General features: G+C 35.4%; 1 protein-coding gene across 14 annotated transcripts in view; it reads left to right on the top strand.

Annotated features, from left to right (window-relative positions):
- The window catches only part of ZFYVE16 (zinc finger FYVE-type containing 16), a 57781-nt gene that overhangs the window by 25373 nt on the left and 11719 nt on the right, over window positions 1-20689 (top strand). For 5 of the 14 annotated variants that reach the window (XM_072736909.1, XM_072736910.1, XM_025998246.2 and 2 more), the window contains 10 exons: window positions 2004-2165; window positions 5091-5233; window positions 7529-7907; window positions 9362-9475; window positions 10168-10323; window positions 10869-11093; window positions 15692-15774; window positions 16574-16678; window positions 17382-17529; window positions 19227-19307. In XM_072736909.1, coding sequence (XP_072593010.1) covers window positions 2004-2165; window positions 5091-5233; window positions 7529-7907; window positions 9362-9475; window positions 10168-10323; window positions 10869-11093; window positions 15692-15774; window positions 16574-16678; window positions 17382-17529; window positions 19227-19307 — 1596 coding nt within the window. The remainder of the gene's footprint in view (window positions 1-2003; window positions 2166-5090; window positions 5234-7528; window positions 7908-9361; window positions 9476-10167; window positions 10324-10868; window positions 11094-15691; window positions 15775-16573; window positions 16679-17381; window positions 17530-19226; window positions 19308-20689) is intronic. The other 9 variants (XM_072736916.1, XM_025998249.2, XM_072736915.1 and 6 more) reach the window with 3 other exon arrangements.

The following is a 20689-nucleotide window of genomic DNA, read 5'->3' as shown; positions in this document are numbered from 1 at the left end:
GTTTATGAAGAGGTTAGTTTAAGACTTTTTAGTTGTTTTTTCCTGTGCTGTTTCAGTAGCCTAGAAGCCAGCTGAGGCTGTTTAGACAGCCTGCTAGAATGAGAACAACATATGAGAGCAAGTTCCCGTATAATTCTCTTTTCCTACTTGAAAAAAAAGTAAAGTAGCCATGAAGATTTGAAACATTATTTGAGTTGACAGGTCAGATTTTTGGGTGAACATTAGAACAATTTGGACTATAAGATTCCAGAAAAGGAGAAAATATAGCCATTAAAGAGACTCAGTAGGATATTGAGATCATGCTTTGGTTTATCAAAGAAAATATCTTGAAATGAATTTGCTTATCTAGTTATCTGTTTTATTTATCCTGTTATGATATCTTATAGCATGTATTTTCACTTATGGTTCTATTTAACACTGATTTATACACCACAAGAAAACAAATACAAGTTATTTTAATATCAGCCTTACGGTTGAAGATGTTAGGAGTGATCATTTAAAATAATGTTATTAAAAAAAATAAAATAAAATAAATAAAAAATAAAATAATGTTATTAAATAAGATGCAAAAGATGGCTCAAGGGTTGTAAGACAAACTCCATGAAAGATTTGAAGAAAAGATAGTTTAATTAGAGATTATGGGTAATGAGGAAGTTGTGCTGAGACTATATAAGTTTGTGGAAAGCCTGCATGTGAGTGCCAATAGGTAGATTTGGACATTACTCAAAAGCAAGTTGGACATTATTCAAAACCTGGAGTAAGATTATGGATTTTATTTGGTGAGTTGAAGCCATTTCATGAGAGTGCTATGATTCAGTGGCATTTGAGGAGGATTACTTTAGCAGTGGCAACATTTAGAGCAGATTGGTTTGGAGAAAGGATGAAGGGAGAGCTATCAGTGCTGTTCCATGCCATTTGGATGAAAAATCATTCAGCAAAATTCAAGCATTGTTTTGCATTTTGGAGCTCCAGCTGTGAACAGAATATACTCCTCTTCTCATGGAGCCTATGATCTCATGGAGTTTAGGAATGTCGGGAGAAATGGACAGTAAGCAAAGAGAATATCAGATGGTGATCCTAAGTGAAAGAGAGTATAAGAGGGATAAATAGTAACAGATTAGTGGCAAGAGGTAGTATTTTTTTTAAGATTTCATTTATTATTCATGAGAGACAGAGAGAGGCAGAGACACAGGCAGAGGGAGAAGCAGGCTCCATGCAGGGAGCCCTATGTGGACTTAATCCCAGGACTCCCAGGATCACGCCCTGAGCCCAAGGCAGACGCTCAACCCCTGAGCCACCCAGGTGTCCGAACAGGTAGTATTTTTTTTTAATGGTGGGCAGAGTAAGGCTTTATGATAATATGACATGTGAGAAGTGAGAGAATAAAGCTATGTGAGTATTTATGGGAAGAACAGTGTAGGCAGAAAGAATAATAAAAGCAAAGCCTAAACTAGGGGGAGTGCTTGGCTTGTTGAAGAACCAGGAGGTCTGGGTGGCTGGATCATAATGAACAAGTGGGATTGTAATCTTGTAACAAGATGAGGTCAAGGAGCTGAGTGGGAAGGTAGAGGAAGTATGGATGTAGAGTACATAGGGTCTTGTGAGCACAACAATTGAAGTCTTCACTCCACTTGAGAAGCCATTTAAAGATTTTAAAGAGAAAAAATAATGTGATAGGATTTATGTCCTAATGGAATCACTCTGAGCTATGTTAAAAATAGATTGTAGGAGTACAAGGACAAAAACAGAGACAGTCATATTAAATAACAGTTATTTTCTTTAGTAGATAAACATATGCCAAACATAATATTGAAATAACTAATTAGTAGCTTATACTGAAGTGGGGTGCTGCCACCTGGAGTAAGGACATTATCTTTGCCAAGTGCCACTTCTTTTTCTTGCTTAGCCATTGATTTCTTTCTCCTCACAACTTGAAAAATAGATAATTTATCATAATTTACTTTGAAGTTCAAAAGTATTTTAATATTTTTCCCCCTTTCTAGCTCAGGCATTTGAAAGGATGATGAGTCCAACTGGTTCTAATCTTAAATCTAATCATTTTGATGAAAGTGCCACCACCCAGCCTCTTCAGGAGACTCAAACATCCAGTATACCTTCACCTACAACTTTACCCATCTCAGCACTTAAACAACCAAATGTTGAAGGTAACTAGAAGAAAATGCTGTTTCTTAGACTAAAGATAATTTTTTAATGGAATTTCTAGTTTGATAGGGTCTAGTGAGGAAAGAGAGACCGGACTAGATATTACAAGGAATTTGGTACAGGGACTGCAGAGTATGTATGTTTGTTAGAAGATTGGAAGAGCAAAAGGGGCATGTTCAAGCGACTCAGGGATACTAACCACAGTAAAAAACCACTACTTCTAGGGTTGGATGATGAAAGGTGAAGGGCAATAATCTAGAACTCAGTGCAGGAATACTAAGAGGTATTTGGCTCTTGGACCTGGGATTCAGGGTGTGACTGGTGTGATTTCTGGGAGAACACCAAATGGCAAATGTTGGAACCATCAAGGGGGTTCATGGGGTTAGTGTTCAATTGAATGAAGGAGTGTTCCAGGCTTGATGTTAGGAATACTGAAAATTATAAGGCATGTACCTATATCTAGTGCTGCTGCTGCTGCAAGGATCCTGGCAGGAACTAGAACAGAATTCCTTCTCCTGCCACCTTCTACTCTCCCACCAATGCTATTGGCAGAACATGACCAGAGCCAACCAGCAAGGGGGTCTGGAAGTTGCACTTTCCAAACTTCACCCTTGCATCAAAGAGCACCTTATAGAAGACTGGGCTTGGGTTTGAGAGACGATAGGTAAATAACTGGTATATCTCCCTTTCTTTAAAAATCTGTTTCTGGAAAAAAAAAAATCTGTTTCTGGGACACGTGGGTGGCTCAGTGGTTGAGCGTCTGCCTTCAGCCCAGGGCATGATCCTGGAGACCTAGGATCCAGTACTGGGATCAGGCTCCCTGTTTGGAGCCTCCTTCTCCTTCTTCCTCTGTCTGTGTCTCTGCCTCTCTCTGTGTGTCTCTCATGAATAAATAAAATCATTTTTTTAAAAAAATCTATTTCTATACAAACAAAAAAACCCTGTTTCTATATATATTTTTTACCATAATAAAAAAGCTCTTTACGGGATCCCTGGGTGGCTCAGCGGTTTGGCGCCTGCCTTCGGCCCAGGGCGTGATCCTGGAGATCCGGGTTCGAGTCCCACGTTGGGCTCCTTGCATGGAGCCTGCTTCTCCCTCTGCCTTGTCTCTGCCTCTCTCTCTCTCTCTCTCTCTCTCTCTCTCATGAATGAATAAATAAAATCTTAAAAAGGGGGGGAGCAGCCCTGGTGGCACAGAGGTTTAGTGCCACCTGCAGCTCGGGGCGTGATCCTGGAGACCCTGGATCGAGTCTCATGTCGGGCTTTCTGCATGGAGCCTGCTTCTCCCTCTACCTGTGTCTTTGCCTCTCATTCTCTCTGTGTGTCTCTATGAATAAATAAATAAAATCTTTAAAAAAAAAAACTCTTTACATCTACTCAAAAATCTTTGGGTTCTCTGTTCTTTTTTATAATCTGTAGTTTAGGATGTTGAATAAAGCCTGTGTACTTTTTTTAAAAAAAAGGTAGGTTTGTGTTTGTTTGTTTATTTTAAAGTGTGAGAGAGTCAGAGGGGCGCGGTTAGAGGGAGAGAGAGAATCCTGAAGCAGATTTCCTGCTGAGTGTGAAGTCCAAGGTGGCTCTATCTCTGGACCCCAAAATCGTGACCTCAGCCAAAACCAAGAGTTGGCTGCTTCACTTATGGAGCCACCTCAGCACCCTAAGCCTGTGTAAAATTTTTAAGCACAAACTATTACTCTCTAACTTGTTAGAAAATAACTGTAAATGTCAGAGACAAATTCAGATACTTCTGAAAATTATTTTGGATTTCAGCTTCTCTCTTTACAGCCATTTTCTGTTTGTCATTATAGCTTAGATAAGGAGATTCAGCATATATGGTTGTATGTTACAGCTCTAAAATGAAAAATCTTTAAAGATACTTACATGTTTTCTTACATTGACATCCTAAAGTATTAAATTATAAAAGCATTGCAAATACATGAAAGATATCTTATTTAGTATGTCTACCCATATTGCAAAAATTGTGTGTAATTCCAGTTTTCTCAGTGTTACCTGTATTATGTTCTGGAAGGTAGATGTTGATCCTTTGTTTTTTATATTGTTTTAAAACCATTTGGCAGCTATTTTCATAACCTTCCTCTGTGGATGCTTTGTAACAAAAGAGATCACGTATTTATGCTGATATCTAGTTATTTCCTCCAAATGTAGGAGGAAAATACTAATATTAGTAAGATTCAATACCCAACTGTAAAAAAAATTATGCTTCTCTTATTAAGTAAATTAAAACTAAGAAATGACCTATTTTTTATTTTTTTATTTTTAATTTTTTAAAGATTTTATTTATTCATGAGAGACAGAGAGGCAGAGACACAGGCAGAGGGCGAAGTAGGCTTCATGCAGGGAACCCGATGTGGGACTCAATCCCCAGGCCCAGGGTTCACGCCCTGAGCCAAAGGCAGATGCTCAACCGCTGAGCCACCCAGGTGTCCCAAGAAATGACCTCTTTTAAATAAAGAATTTTTTTAAATGCACAAGTGATCCTGTTTTATTTTTTAGATTTTTTATACTTTTTTCTGTTCTTCCCATGTTTTTCTTTGCTTATCTGCCATGCTCCAGTCTACATTTTTCCACCTTGTGCCTTAGTCTTTAAATTTCATTCATTCTTCACTTAGTGATACAGGCTTTAAATATGCCCCGACTGTCTTAAAGATATAACCTCTATTATCCACTCTTTCTCAGTATATGATTCCTAGGGTTACTCCTGCCTTTTGTATAAATTAGGAAAAAACTTCCATTCTGGGTAGCTGAATCACAAAAGGATATTTCTGTAGGCCTTTGCAGCCCTGAGAAGGCAGGTCTTCCCAATGGATAGCAAAAAGGTTTTTGAAAACATTTCCCAACTGATTTAGTATTAAATCATTGCAATATACCAAATTCAAGTACTACTTTACTTTTTAAACTGATTCTAGGATTAAGCTCCAAAGAACAGAAGAGAGTATGGTTCGCAGATGGTATACTGCCCAATGGTGAAGTTGCAGATACAACAAAGTTATCATCTGGAAGTAAAAGATGTTCTGAAGACGTTAGTCCTCTCTTACCTGATATGCCCTTGGTAAGGAAGCTAAAGAACGACCTGTTAATTTAATAACATTTTCTTTTAAATATATTTTGTAGTGTGATTATTAGAGTACTTATTTTTTAATGCTGTGAGCTTCCTAAAATGAGAAATATATGATGTAGTGAATATATTTTAGATTTTACCTTTTTAAATGTTGGTTTAAGGTAATGATTGTCAAAATAAAAAAATAAAATAAGGTAATAATTGTCAAACTCACTGGTCTCCGGACCCCTTTATGCTCTTAAAAGTTATTGAGAACTTCAAAGAGCTATAGATTATGTGGGTTATATCTAGTGATAATTACTGTATTAAAATTAAAATTGTGTGGGGTGTCTAGGTGGCTCAGTCAGTTGAGTATCCAGTTCTTGACCTCAGGGTTATGAGTTCAAGCCCTGCATTTGGGCACAATGCTGGGCATGGAGCCTATTTAAAAACTAAATAAATAGACTTATTTGTTTAATTAAATTAAAATTGTGAAAAAAATTTAAGTTTGTTAAATTTTAACAAACTAATTAAAATTAAAATTAATTAAAATTTAAATTTTAATTAAAATTAAAATTAATTTAAAACTAATTTAAATTAAAATTAATTTAAGTTTGTTATATTCATGGAAATATTTATGAGACATTTCAAAACAAAGTTTAGTGAGAGGAATAATACCATTTTACATTTTTGCAAAATTCTTTGGTATCTGGCTTGATAAACAATTCTCACATCTGCTTCTACATTCAATCTGTTTTGATATGTTGTTTTTGGTTAAATTATATGAAGAAAATCTTAAGACCTCACTGACTCCCTTTATTAAAGTCTTGGCGACTTTAGAAAACACTGACTCACATTTTAAGAACCCTTGGTATAGGGAAATAGAACTGAGATTTAGTAATATAATTTGGGCTAATATTTGTTTAATGATTTTCAGACATTCAGTAAAATATCTGATAGTGGTATTTATGTTTGCATTTACACAAATGTTTTAGGTGTTAAATAAAAGGTATGTAATACAGAATCTAGCCCACTAAGAACTTTCATGGTAAAGTAGCAAAATATTCATAGAAACAAGTATTCAGACATGAAGTAGGAATGCTGTTATTCAGTAAACGTTTATTGAGCATCTACTCTGTGCCAGTTACCTGGTTTATCTTAGGCGTATGCATTAGACAAGATTGGTATATATCCTGCTCTGTTTCACATACCATATAAATGTATGTTGTTTGTCACTAATGGTTCATGAGCTAGAATTTCCAAATAGCCCTAATTATCACAAGTATGTTTCTTAGCTAGCATCTATCCTCAATCGATATTTTAACAAAATGAAAGTTCTAAACAGCCTAGTAAATGTTACTTAAGTTCATAAATGCCTCTCGTTTAATACTAACTCAGATTTGGCCAGTAAAAGGGGGGGGGGGTGCTTTATTGAAACCAGCTTGAAGTATTGCTTATTGGTGATGACTGTTGAGGAATATACCTATCATTCTTGCTTCCCAGCCTTCTCCCCTGATCTCTCTCTTGCTACCTTTCCCTACACAAGACTTTTTGGCTGTTGTCAGGAGGAGAGCTGGGTTGAACTTAGTTTGCTTACTGTGTGATATGATACAGGATCCTGAAGTTCTCCTTGCCTCCTTTTTCTAGTCTATAACATTTTTTTTTTTAAGATTTTACTTCTTTGTTCATGAGAGGCACAGAGACAGACAGAGAGAAGCAGAGGGAAAAGTAGGCTTTCTGCAAGGAGCCCGATGTGGGACTCAATCCCAGATCCCAGGATCACACCCTGAGCTGAAGGCAGATGCTCAACCACTGAGCCACCCAGGCATCCCTCTAGTCTATAAAATTAAAGTTATTAATACTACCTGAATATATCATATGATAAAGCTAAACTTTACTCTTCTGAATTTAAAGGAGCAAAATGGTACTATTTCTTGGCAAATGTGGCTTTTGAGGAATTTCTGAGCCTATTTTAGTTTTCTTTACTCTTATTACAATAGTATCTTTAGGGTACCTAGGTGCTCATTCAGTTAGGTGTCTGTCTTCAGCTCAGGTCATGACCCCAGGGCCCTGGGATTGAGTCCCACATCAGGCTTCCTGCTCGGTGGGGAGTCTGCTTCTCCCTCTACCCCTCCCTCCTGCTTGTGCACGTACATTCTCTCTCTCTGTCTCTCTTTCTGTCTCATACTCTCTCAAATAAGTAAATAAAATCTTTTTTAAAAAAGTGTCTGGCTATAGAGCTCAGCATTTCACAGTTGAACAGAGAATATGAACTAATAGTTTTTTTTTTAATTCCATATTTTACAGACAGTAAATACAGTGGATCATGCCCATTCTACTACAGTGGAAAAAGCAAACGATGAGATAGAAGATATTACAAGAAATGAGATAATTCAGAGTCCTATTTCTCAGGTTCCATCTGTGGAAAAACTGCCTACAAACACAGGAACTGAGGGGCTCCCTACTTCTTGTTCTTTTACGCCAAATGATGATGTTTTTGCAGAAATTGAGGGACCACCTAGTCCTACTGGTGTCTTAGTTCCCAGCAATTTACCTGTTGCTAGTACTTCGGATTATAGGTTACTGTGTGGTATTGACAAGAATGTTTGCAATAAGATTAGTCTTCTACCTAATGATGAGGACAGTTTGCCACCTCTTCTGGTTGCATCTGGAGAAAAGGGATCAGGTAGGATAAGTTATTTAAATTTTAAAAAGAGGGTTTTTTTTTCTTTTGAAAGAACATTGGTGAATTTTGTGATATATGAAATGTATTTTTTTAAGCTGAGGTGATTTGGTTGGACTATGTACCATGACATGTATCTTCAGCTTTTACAAAAAGTCTTATTATGTGAAACCAAATTCTAAAAAGATCTTTACTTTCGAGGTGAATGAATATGACTCATTGATTTCATCTTGAGTCCCTAATTTAGAATGAGGCAAAAGTTTAGTTTGACAGGGAAACTCATATACTTTAAAAAAATTCTTTTAAGATTTGTATTTATTTATTCATGAGAGACAGAGAGAGGCAAGGCAGAGACACAGGCAGAGGGAGAAGCAGGCTCCATGCAGGGAGCCCCATGTGGGACTCCATCTAGGATCTCGGGTCACACCCTGAGTGAAAGGCAGACGCTCAACCACTGAGCCACCCAGGGGTCCCTACACTTTTAATCCTGAAAATATTTCCATTGTATTAGAGTTTTGACTTATATCATTTTTTTCCCAGCCTCCTTGCTCTTTTTTTTTTTTTTTTTTTTTTTTTTAAGGAACAAAGTGCCTAAAGAAGAGAGTACTGGATTGGACAGCAGAGCTAGGAATTTTAGTTCCTCCTCTGCTACTTATTAATACATCTGTGACTTGAAGCATGTTATTTAATCTCTTTGGGCTTCAGTTTCCTATGTAAAAGATGAGAGCCTATTTGATCTCTAAGGTCCTTCCAAGTTGGAGATTCTGTGGCTAGCTCCCACTTCAGAGTAGTTCTCTAGGATACATCCTTGTCACCCCTGGCATTAGGCTGCATTCTGCAACCTGAAATTATTATGTTCTGTGCATGATAATATAGGAATTAAGCTTAGGATATTTGTTCTGTCACTGGGAGCTATCTCATGAGCCTAGTTATAGTGGCAGAAATGCCTTCAGTCCTATACTTTGCATGCCATACATATTTTCCTGTTGGTTGTTAAGATCTTTCTTTGACACTTGGTCACTGACAAAGGGCATATGGTAGCAAGCAGTATATACAACTTGAGTCTAGATTACTTTAAGAGTTGTGAATTTCAGAATTTATAATTGGAGTAGCTTGCAGTCTGGAATCCACTTCACAAAAATGTTTGTTTTAAAGTTGTATAGGGACTAAAATTGTATAAATATGCTATTTAATCAATATATCTTCTATAACTATATATATAATATTTCAGAATTTATATGTATTACAATTTAATATCTTTATATAAGTAGGAAAGTAAAAATGAGTGTATAATAGTTGTCCAGAGTATTGACTGATTTTTATGAAATAGATTTGCTTTTGTTATTAAATTTTATCAAGCCATTGGTAGATTTATAAATCTTTTCTTTATTGTAAGCATATTTAACAGGAAGTCATATCCTAACTAATATGTTACTTTCATGATTTATTGCCTGTAGTAGAGGAACACCCGTCTCATGAGCAGATCATTTTGCTTCTTGAAGGCAAAAGTTTTCATCCTGTTACATTTGTCCTAAATGCTAATCTACTGGTGAATGTCAAGTTAGTATTTTGTAAGTAATGATTGATTTTTCTTTGCCTAAGTGGTGTGTAGGATTTCTGAATTTAATTAAATTTTGACTGGCAGCCATGAAAAGTAAGCAGCACTGGATGCTGATTTATCAGCCACGTATGAATATAGATTTTGCAAATTTATATTCATTGGGACTTGAAAGCTTAAAGATTTTTACTAGTATCCTTCAAGTTCAGTCCTAGGTTACGGTTATGGGCTCCTAGCTGTACCTGATGCTTATGATACAGTGCACTGTATTGCATATACCTTTTAGATAAATTGAAATTTGGTAATTAAACAAGAATCCTGATTCAGTAGCAATAAAGACAGTTTTAAAGTAAGTGACATGGGACCTAATTAAAAGTAAGGAAGTAAATAATCCTCAGTACTCATCAATCTCTCAGCTTTACATTCTCTGAAACAAACTTGATTCTTACCCACTACGTTTCAGCATATTAATGCATCTTTTAGTTTATTTTTATTTTAGTGTTATTTATTGACTCCATAAGATAGTCTTTCATCCTTTCTCTTTTTTACATTAATCTTATATGAATCAGTTTCAAGCTTTTTTGTGAAGAGAATTTTAGGAAAATAAGGAATTTGAAAAGTTGTGCTTCATACAAAGGACAACTATATTAGTTTCTCTGGTTCTTAGACGTTGACATTTATAGTTGTATGCTTTTATCGCTTCAGATTCCTCAGACAAATATTGGTACTTCTCAACCAATGGATTGCATGGCTTGGGACAGGCAGAAATTATTATTCTGTTACTATGTTTGCCAAATGAAGATACTATCCCAAAGGACATCTTCAAACTGTTTATCACCATCTATAAGGATGCTCTGAAAGGTGTAGCATTTTATTTTGAACTATGCAGACTGGGAAATGGATAAATTAAAGTCATTTATGCTTTTGGCTATGCTAACTGTATTAAAGATTTAATTTGTGAATAGATTGCTGATTTCTTAAAAGATTTTAGTCGTTATTTTCAGTCTCCTTAAATCTAGCATTTTATGTAATTACTATCTTACAGTTTTTTTAATTTTAAAAATGGAAATATATTTGCTGCCTTGATTTTTTTTTATACTTGTCTATATACGTATCTTTATAAGATTGAGGTGGACATGATGAATTTTCACATGGTCATGCAGTAAAGGGAAAAATTTAAAACCACCCATGGTTAGAACAATTTTCAAATTTTTGTTCACCATTTCCAACTTCCAGGAATAACTGAGCTTTGTGCATACAAGTTAGTCAATAGATGCTTCTTTAAGAGTAGAAATAAAAAAAATTCCATATCGCTGTTATTTAAGAAAGTTTATACTGAGACATTCAAACTCAGAATGCCTTTTAAAACAACTTAAAATCTTTTTTATTCATGATTTTATTTCCAGGAAAATACATAGAAAATTTGGACAATATTACTTTTACTGAGAGTTTTCTCAGTAGCAAGGATCATGGAGGATTTCTGTTTATTACACCGACTTTTCAGAAACTTGATGATCTGCTATTACCAAGTAATCCTTTTCTTTGTGGAATTCTTATTCAGAAGCTAGAGATTCCCTGGGCAAAGGTTTTTCCTATGCGTTTAATGTTGAGATTGGGTGCAGAATATAAAGGTAAGTTTTAGAATAATAAGTTAAATCACATAGGATTTATGTACTATATTTATATGTACTAAATATAAAATAAGAATTTCAGGGATATCATTAAAATCAAAATTAGGGGGATCCCTGGGTGGCGCAGCGGTTTGGCGCCTGCCTTTGGCCCAGGGCGCGATCCTGGAGACCCGGGATCGAATCCCACGTCGGGCTCCCGGTGCATGGAGCCTGCTTCTCCCTCTGCCTGTATCTCTGCCTCTCTTTCTCTCTCTGTGTGTGTGACTATCATAAATAAATAAAAATTAAAAAAATAAATAAATAAAATAAAAATTGATTTAAGGGGTCTGTTTTTGTTCTGATATACTTTTAAAATTCTAAGATAGAATTTTACCAAATAAGTTGACTAGACAGTCTTGATATGTCACGGAGGTTCTAGATGTTCATAATTATATTAACTTACCTTAAATTTTTTTTTAAATTTCAGAACAAAATATTGAAACATTGGAAAGTTTTCTTAAAAGCTCATATTATAGGGAGTTCATTTTGTTGTTTCTTACATTTTAAGAAGGTAAATGATTTCTCCTCTGAATTAGTGTACATCATAAAAGCCAGATATGAATGATTGTGAATAATGGTCCCAGTTTATGGTTATTTCTAAGTCAAAATCATTTTTAGTGTTAAAATTTTTGAATTCCCACCCTTTTTCCCTGACTTTTTTCAAGAAATTATTTATTGCATGTAAAGTGTATCTAATGAAGTTTTAGGCATTTGATTCTAATATAATTAAATAGGTATTTTCTTGGAGGAAAATGTAGGGGATTTACAAAATATTTCAAAATGGACAAATTCAATGAAAGGGATATAAATCTATTTGGCAAATTTATTAAACTCTTTGATTTTGTTTTTTTGTTTTTTTTTTTTTTTAAATCTTTATTTATTTATGATAGTCACAGAGAGAGAGAGAGAGAGAGGCAGAGACACGGGCAGAGGGAGAAGCAGGCTCCATGCACCGGGAGCCCGACGTGGGATTCGATCCCGGGTCTCCAGGATCACGCCCTGGGCCAAAGGCAGGCGCCAAACCGCTGCGCCACCCAGGGATCCCAAACTCTTTGATTTTGGAGGAGCAGTCTTTACCATTTAGGATTGGTTTATTTAAGATTTATTTAATTTTTTGGAAGATTTTATTTATTTATTCATGAGAGACACAGAGAGAGAGAGAGAAAGAGAGAGAGGCATAGACACAGGCAGAGGGAGAAGCAGGCTCCATGCAGGGAGCCCAGTGTAGGACTCCATCCTGGGACCCCAGGATCACACACCCTGGGCCGAAGGCGGCGCTAAACCACTGAGCCACCCAGGCATCCCAAGATTTATTTATTTATTTTAGGGGGCATTAAGAGCACATGTGAGCCAGGGGAGGGGCAGAGGGAGACAGAGAATCTTAAGCAGACTTCCCACTGAGGGTAGAGCCTGGCTCAGGACTTGATCTCAACCGTGAGATCATGGCCTGAGCTGAAACCAAGAGTTGGACACTTAACCAACTGAGCTACCCAGGCAGCCCACCATTTTAGGATTTAAATATGTAATGCTAAAAAAAAAAAAAAAAAAAAATGTAATGCTGTTGTGTAAGAAGTGTCAAAATTTTTCATCTCAGGTGTTTTACAGGGTAAACTACAGAGCTTAAGAAAGTTTATTTTGTGTTGTTTCATCCATTCAGCCTGATATTTTGCCTCTGCTAAAAATTTTTTGAATCCTATTTTTATGGAAAGTTAGGTCAAAAATAATCTTAAGTCATTATGGAACATGTAATTAGGTCAAAAATAATCTTAAGTCATCATGGAACATATAAAGTTTGACCGGTATTTTGGTCAGTATCACTTCTAGATACTAAATCTGTTTTTCTCACACACGAAGAAGGAGAATCATGAAGCAACTTATGGGACTTCTTAAAAGATCACAGGGGTTGGAGCTGCAAAGCTAGGATAGCTGTTGAGTGACCATGAGGATAATAATCACCAGATATACAGGTTTTTCCCACCATTCAAAAGTAAAACATTCCTGTGAAACCTTTTGTAAGCCAAAATGGCTTTTAATTCAAAGAAACCATTACCATGTCTTTTTTGTTGTTGTTTAAAGATTTATTTATTTATTTATTTATTTGGGGAGGGGGGAGCGGGGGTGGGGGGCACAAGCAGACTCTGCACTGAGAGTGGAGCCTGATCCAGGGCTCAATCTCATGCCCTGAGTCAAAATCAAGAGCCGAATGCTCAAACAACTGTGCCACCCAAGCACCCCAACCATTACAATTTCCTAAACACAAAAATCTGTTTCATATTTCAGTTAGTGAAAACAGGTCTTTTTTAAAAGCAAAGTAGTTAAAGCAAATTTTTGGTTGGGGGGAAACCTGTACATAGAAGTTAATTAGTCTTAGCTGTTTTTTGAGTTCATTGTGTACTGCTGGATTTGAAATATACTGACATTTTGATGTTATTGGTGCCCATGCCTCTAGATTTGAACTTGGAGGTGTGATATGTGTATATGTATTTGTTAGAGATAATGGATATATAGAAGATTTAATGACAAAAGTTAGAGACCCAAGATTAAAAACTGAAAATAGTGGTCTGAAATTAGTAATGTTCAAGTGGGGATTATCTACACTTGCGTTGAGACTATTTGGAATAGCATTCACTATTGGATTAGATAATTTATAAGGGGGACGCCTGGTGGCTCGGCGGTTGCGCATCTGCCTTTAGCTGAGAGCTGAGGTTGTGATCCCAGGGTCCTGGAATCGAGTCCCACATTGGGCTCCCCATGGGGAACCTGCTTCTCCCTTTGCCTGTGTCTCTGCCCCTCTCTCTGTGTCTCTCTCATGAATAAAATTTTTTTAAAAAAATCTTTTAAAAAAGAGATTTATAAGGTCTCTTTATAACTCTGACAGAGTATCTTTCTAAGTTATAACCTTTCGAAAATACTGTTTCAAATAAAATGACCTCAATCAAGTTGTTAAGGATGCTCCTTCATTCATAAAAGATGGAGTAAAAAGGCACCATTTATCTTAATCATATCTATTATCATTTTAATATTTTTTATCACTAATGTCCTTTTTTTTTTTTTTTTACAATCTGCACCCTCTGTCCTCTAAATAATGTAGTTATCCTCTTAAAAACTAAAAAATAGGGGCTCCTGGGTGGCTCAGTCAGTTAAGCATCTGACTTTGGTTCCAGTCGTGATCTCAGGGTCCTGGGATTGAGCCCCATATTGGCCTCCTGGAAGGGAGTCTGCCTCTTTCTCTGCTCCTCCACTCCTCGCCCACTTGTGCTCTCTGACTCTCAATAAATTTTAAAAAATTCTTAGAAAACAAAACAAAACTAAAAAATATGTTGGTAATAACAAAGATGTGAGTTACTATGACTTAAATTTTAAAAATAGATCATGTTATGTAATGTATTTTCTTAGAATTTTAAGGAAGTATATTGATATAAAAGGTATGAGAGAGGTTTGTTTGCTTAATGACCTAGGCTGAGAACTGAAGTGTAGAAAGCCTTCTGCTTTTTATCATTATAGAAATGTCTTACCTTCCTCTTTCCACCTTTTCTTCCAGAAGCCCTTGTACATTTTCAACCAAATACTTTTTCCTTTTTAGTGAATAATATTTATAGAAAGAGAAAGAAATATTTAAAGAAAGAGAAAAGTAGTCAGGTGATAGACTCCATGTTCGTTCTATTTCTCTACATTGCCTTCTCTCTTTTTTTTTTTTATATCAACAGTGGTATTTATTTAATAATTTTCAGAATATAAGCTGCATAGCTTTTTAGAATAAAAAATGATATAACTCAGGTACATGCTTTAGGACACTTGGTTAAACAACAAGCAATCTGTGTCTTTGATGACCACCTCAAAAATGTGGCAAACTTCACAGTGTAACTTGAAAACAGATGTGGAGATAGACAATTAAACATCATGGCATGTTGTCTACAAAAGAACATTCTGACAACTTAAATAGAACACAGCACACAATTTTAAGTATTCAAGCAGTGTTTTCTGGCCACGTAATAACTGTCTAAAAACCTTTTATCATGCTGACCCAAGAACTATAAAAGTTTACTTACCGTCTGTAAATTAATACAATTGAGCATTCCTTAAAAATCTTGAATTCTTCATATTTCTCTTTAAATTCTCAGAACTTTATAGAGTTCTATCCAGTTACTGTAATTTTCCAGCCATTATCATTTTCTGGGAACACCGTATATAATGAAAAGATTAAGTGCTTTGGAATCAAGCAAGCCTAATTTCAAATCTATTTCACTGGTTATTAACTTAGTTACCATAAGCAAGTTTAATAATCTCTATGTCTTTACTCTCCCATCAGTAAAGTAGGAATAGCCTTATTTGCCTCACTGGGTTGTTTTAGGGCTTAAATAAGATCATGTATGTAAAGTTCCCAGTTCAGTGTAGTATCCAGTAAATACACACTGTAGATTAATGTATCTTTCATTTTCCCCAAATGATTATTAGGTGGTATTTATCCATAATGTTTGAGAAATGAGAATTAAAAGTAATAAATTCAAGACTTTTTGGGTTTTTATTGAAAGTAACCAGTTTTCCTTTCTTGTGTATAGCATATCCTGCTCCTCTAACGAGTATCAGAGGTCGGAAACCTCTTTTTGGAGAAATAGGACACACTATTATGAACTTGCTTGTTGTGAGTAATCAAACTATTAAGTGTTTTTACATTGTTACTTTAAAATTTTATTTAGGATATTTTACATATAATTTATATGTAAATAAATTATATTTATAACAATAAATTTACATTTATTTAGCATATTTTCCTATTTTGATTTGGTATAATGTAAATTCATTTATAATATAAATCTATTTAGCATAAGTGGGCTCTGTTTTAAGTAAATTGCTTTTTAGGACACATCTTCTAATTTATGTGTACCTGATTGTAATTATCCTTTGATTCATTCTGCTGCGGTGTTTTCACATTTAGGTAATGTGAAATCTGCACAGTTGTAGTGTCAGTAAAAGTGTGTTAGTATACTAAGTTAGTTAGTTTGGTGATTTTGAGCAAATTGTAGCCCAGGTTTCCTCATTTGTAATAGGAAGAATTGAATTAAATAATCTCAGGTTCCCTTCTACCTACTTCTTTTTTCTGTAATTGTTTTATCTGTAACCATAGAAAAGTATTTGAGTGGACTTTCATTTATACAGGTTTACTGAGAAGACTTATTTTGGAAGATCTGTAATTAGAAAGAGATTACCCCCAGATAGTACAGAATTCTTCCTGAGAATGATATTCTTTATTTCTATTGTGGAGTAGTTGGAAGGATTAGTTGTTTTTTTCAATTGATACTGCTTTCTGGGTGGCATTTTGATAGTTATGTATCTACCACAAGTCTTAAAATGATGGACACTCTTAAAAAAGGATTTAATGAGTAGATAAAATGCTAATGGATAATTTAAGGCTTATGGAAATATCATTATTTTATATGTAGGACCTTCGGAATTACCAGTATACCTTGCATAATATAGATCAGCTATTGATTCATATGGAAATGGGGAAGAGCTGCATAAAAATACCTCGGAAAAAATACAATGATGTAAGTTTAACTTCTTCATGCAGATTTTAAAGATAACTATTGAACATTAGATTTCTTTAAGATGTGTTAAATTGGGCAGCCCGGGTGGCTCAGCGGTTTAGCACTGCCTTCAGCCCAGGGTGTGATCCTGGAGACCCAGGATCGAGTCCCATGTCAGGCTCCCTTTTATTAATGGACAAAATAAAAAATAAAAAAATAAGGTATGTTAAATTTATTTTGAATCAGACCATCTAATACATAATGGCAAGAAATATTTTTGAAATTTTAGTTTTCTAATAAGGGACTTGTTTTTTGTTTTTTATTTTTTTTAAATGTTATTTATTCATGAGAGACACAGAGAGAGAGAGGCAGAGACATAGGCAGAGGGAGAAGCAGGCCCCAGTGGAGATGCCGACGTGGGACTCAATCCCAGGACCCCGGGATCATGCCCCGAGCCAAAAGCAGGAGTTCAATCCCTGAGCCACCCAGGAGAGCCAAGGGACTTGTTTTAATCCTGTTTTTACAACTTTTTCTTTACCATTTTATCTATTAATTGAGGTGATTTTTATCTTAAAACATATGTTTCCATCACATTCTTAGAGTTGTCCAGACCAGAGCTTGATAATTATGAAGCAGGCCAGAAATGTGGCCCTTTGAATGATTGTAACTAATAAAGAAATAACATGTTAGTAGTGTTTCTAAATAAGTATTGGTTTTTTTCCAGGTAATGAAGGTTATAAATTCTTCTAATGAGCATGTCATTAGCATTGGAGCCAGTTTTAGTACTGAAGCAGATTCTCACTTAGTCTGTGTACAAAATGATGGCATTTATCAAACACAGGCCAACAGTGCTACTGGCCATCCTAGGAAAGGTAAGTGTTGATTCCTAGTATTAATCTGTAAAACTACCTCAATATATGGAATTCCTTTCAAAGGGGAAATATATATATATTTTTACTTATTTGTTAAATTGATGGTAATAATATAGTATGCTTTAAAATTTTAGCTAAACAGATTAAAAATAGCTTCTAATTTGTTTTTGTTTTTTTCCCTTGGGCTACATTAGGTTTAAAGACTTGAACACTGTGTTTATCTTGGTATCTTCAGGTTTAATTTATCCCATATGATGGGACTCATATTTTCAGTAATTTCTCTCTGGAATGAGGTGTTTGTCACTTTTGTTTGCCCTCTGTTCTAACTCCTTTTAGGAGAGTATAGTCTGGATAAGGATGAAGAATGATTTATAAAACTATAAGTGGTTGGGGATCTAGAAATGGTAAAGATGGTGGAGTAGCATATGTGAGTAACATTACTCTCAATTCTGGCTGAATGGCTTCAGTGACTACTGTGATTGCCAAATCCTTGCAATAGAGGGCCTAACAAATTGAAAGTTAAGTGGAGATGAGTATTCATAAAATTAATACATTTTAAAATAACACTTAAAATAGTCTGACATCCTGGCTGCTAATAAAATAGCAGCCTTTGATTATAAGGGTATAATATATACTTACATGCTAAGTTTGGAAAATATGTTTTAAAAAGTAACAAAAGAAAAATATGGCCTTTATGGACATTTAAATATATTTCCTGCTTATATTAGTATATATCTATTAAATAGATGGTTTTTATTTGGATATTTACACTTTTGTATTTTTCTAACTTATGTCATTAATACTTTTGTTATTAAAATGTAACAACTATTTAATATTTGTTTGTTGAATAAGTATATGTATTATGAAATTTGAAAGGTATAAGTGGAAAATCTCCTTTCCTTCCTGGATGCTGAGGCTACCCTTTTCTCTTCCCTACAGGCAACCAAAACCAATGTTATCAGTTTTTTGTATATCCTTTCAGAAACATTTTTGCTTACAGGAATATGCAAGCAAACACACATTTTTCTACTTTTTAATTTTTATTTTTATGTATTTTTTTAATTTTTAGGATTTCTTCCACTTTTTTAAACAAGTCCTAACATGCATTCCATTCTTGCTTTTTCTTTTAATACACCTTGGAGATGATTCTGTTAGTATAAAAAGAACTTCTGCATTCTACATAACTTTTCACTTTATATGTGTACATCATTTAATTGTCTCTTACTTAACGGACATAGTTGTTACCAGTTCTTGTTTATTTATAAAATTGAACTGTGAAACCTTGTATATATATGTGCCATTAATTCCTGGTTGTAGAATTGGTGTGTCAAATGATATGTGTATTTATAATTTTAATAGGTAATTATCAAGTTGTCTTCCATAGAAGTTTCTCTGATTTGTGCTTTTTTACCAATGATGGATATTTGATTTCCCATACTCTCACTGGCACAAGTACAAACATTTTAAGTAGTACAATAGCCATCAATTATTATATACAAACATTATATAGCCTTTATGCAATATTTTATCTTAATTTGGTTTAGTTTGGGGTTTTTTTTTATTAGCTTTCTAATATAAGTGGTATGGGCATGGCATTTATCAAGTAGTTAAGTGTACCATGCTCCACATTATACATTTAACAAATATATAGCATTTTAAAAAGGCAAGTTAAAACATAAATGTATTTTTCTGATCAGTGACAGGTGCAAGTTTTGTGGTATTCAACGGAGCTCTAAAAACATCTTCAGGATTTCTTGCTAAGTCCAGCATAGTTGAAGGTATGAGTTTCATCTTTAGGATTGTTTTAATGTAAAGATGTTTTCCATTTACTTTTAAAATGTATTTGATACTTTAAAAGAACATATGTAAGTTACAAAGCACAGTACCACAAACTTTTTTTTTTTTTTTTTTTTATAATTTTTTATTTATTTATGATAGTCACAGAGAGAGAGAGAGAGGCAGAGACACAGGCGGAGGGAGAAGCAGGCTCCATGCACCGGGAGCCTGATGTGGGATTCGATCCCGGGTCTCCAGGATCGCGCCCTGGGCCAAAGGCAGGCGCCAAACCGCTGCGCCACCCAGGGATCCCACAGTACCACAAACTTAAGTGAAATCCTTACCCAGGGGCAGCCCAAGTGGCTCAGCAGTTTAGCGCTGCCTTCAGCCCAGGGCCTGATCCTGGGGACCCGGGATGGAGTCCCACGTCAGGCTCCCTGCATGGAGCCTGCCTCTCCCTCTGCCTGTGTCTCCGCCTCTCTCTCTCTTACTTTCTCTGTGTCTGTCATGAATAAATAAAATCTTTAAAAAAGAAAAAAATCTTACCCAGCTCAAAAACTAAAACATGACCTATATTTGGGTCTGTGTTAAGCATGGCAACTCTGCCATAACCTGCTCTTCCTGCCTGTACAGAGCCTACAAGTCAGTCTGAGGTGAGAGCTTACGGTATTTCTTTAGCACGCACACACCCTGAGCATGTACACAGTATTGTACATGTGTGTGGCTTCCTAAATTCCCAAAAGTATGTTAAAGCTTTTCAAAGCCCTTATGGACATCTCATTCCTCAGCTTTTCCTTTTAAGTATTTGGTTGGCCTATTTACGTCTACTATAATCTGCTGCCACAGGTAGCTGAGATGTTAATTATTGGGTTTTGATTGTTTTTGACAGATGCACCCTGAGAAAAGACTTTTGCACTAGGCAAAATACTCAACAAGGCAAAAAATGATAATTCTCTGATAATGAGACTTTGAAAGGGCTCCAACCTCCTTTTAGCCTTTCTGGTGGCTACCAGGCTATTGATTTTCACCATGATTGCAGGCTATTGGTTCTTAAGGATTCCACTAAGCTAGAGAGGAAGGAATGGGAATAAATTAACACAAAGCACAAAGTTTGCTGTTCTTATGAAGATCCAGCCATTTTTCTTGAATAAATACTCCACAGATTGCTGCAAGCCTTTGGTTAATTTCCAGAGCTCTGAAGAAGTTTTTTCTGTTAATTAGTTTCGTTGTTCTTATTTTGGAGGATACTATTTTTGGAGGTTCTTTAAGTCTGCTCTTTCACTAATGTCGTTCTCCATACTATTTCAAACAGCTTTATAGGAAGTCCTCCCATCTCTGAGCCACACACATATTTTATTCCTGTATTTTTATTTTATAATCAGCT

The sequence above is a fragment of the Vulpes vulpes genome, chromosome 14 (genome assembly GCF_048418805.1).
Source record: "Vulpes vulpes isolate BD-2025 chromosome 14, VulVul3, whole genome shotgun sequence".
NCBI classification, from domain to species: Eukaryota; Metazoa; Chordata; class Mammalia; order Carnivora; family Canidae; genus Vulpes; species Vulpes vulpes.
Note: the sequence above shows the minus strand (reverse complement) of the source record. Positions and strands in the feature narration are given on the sequence as shown.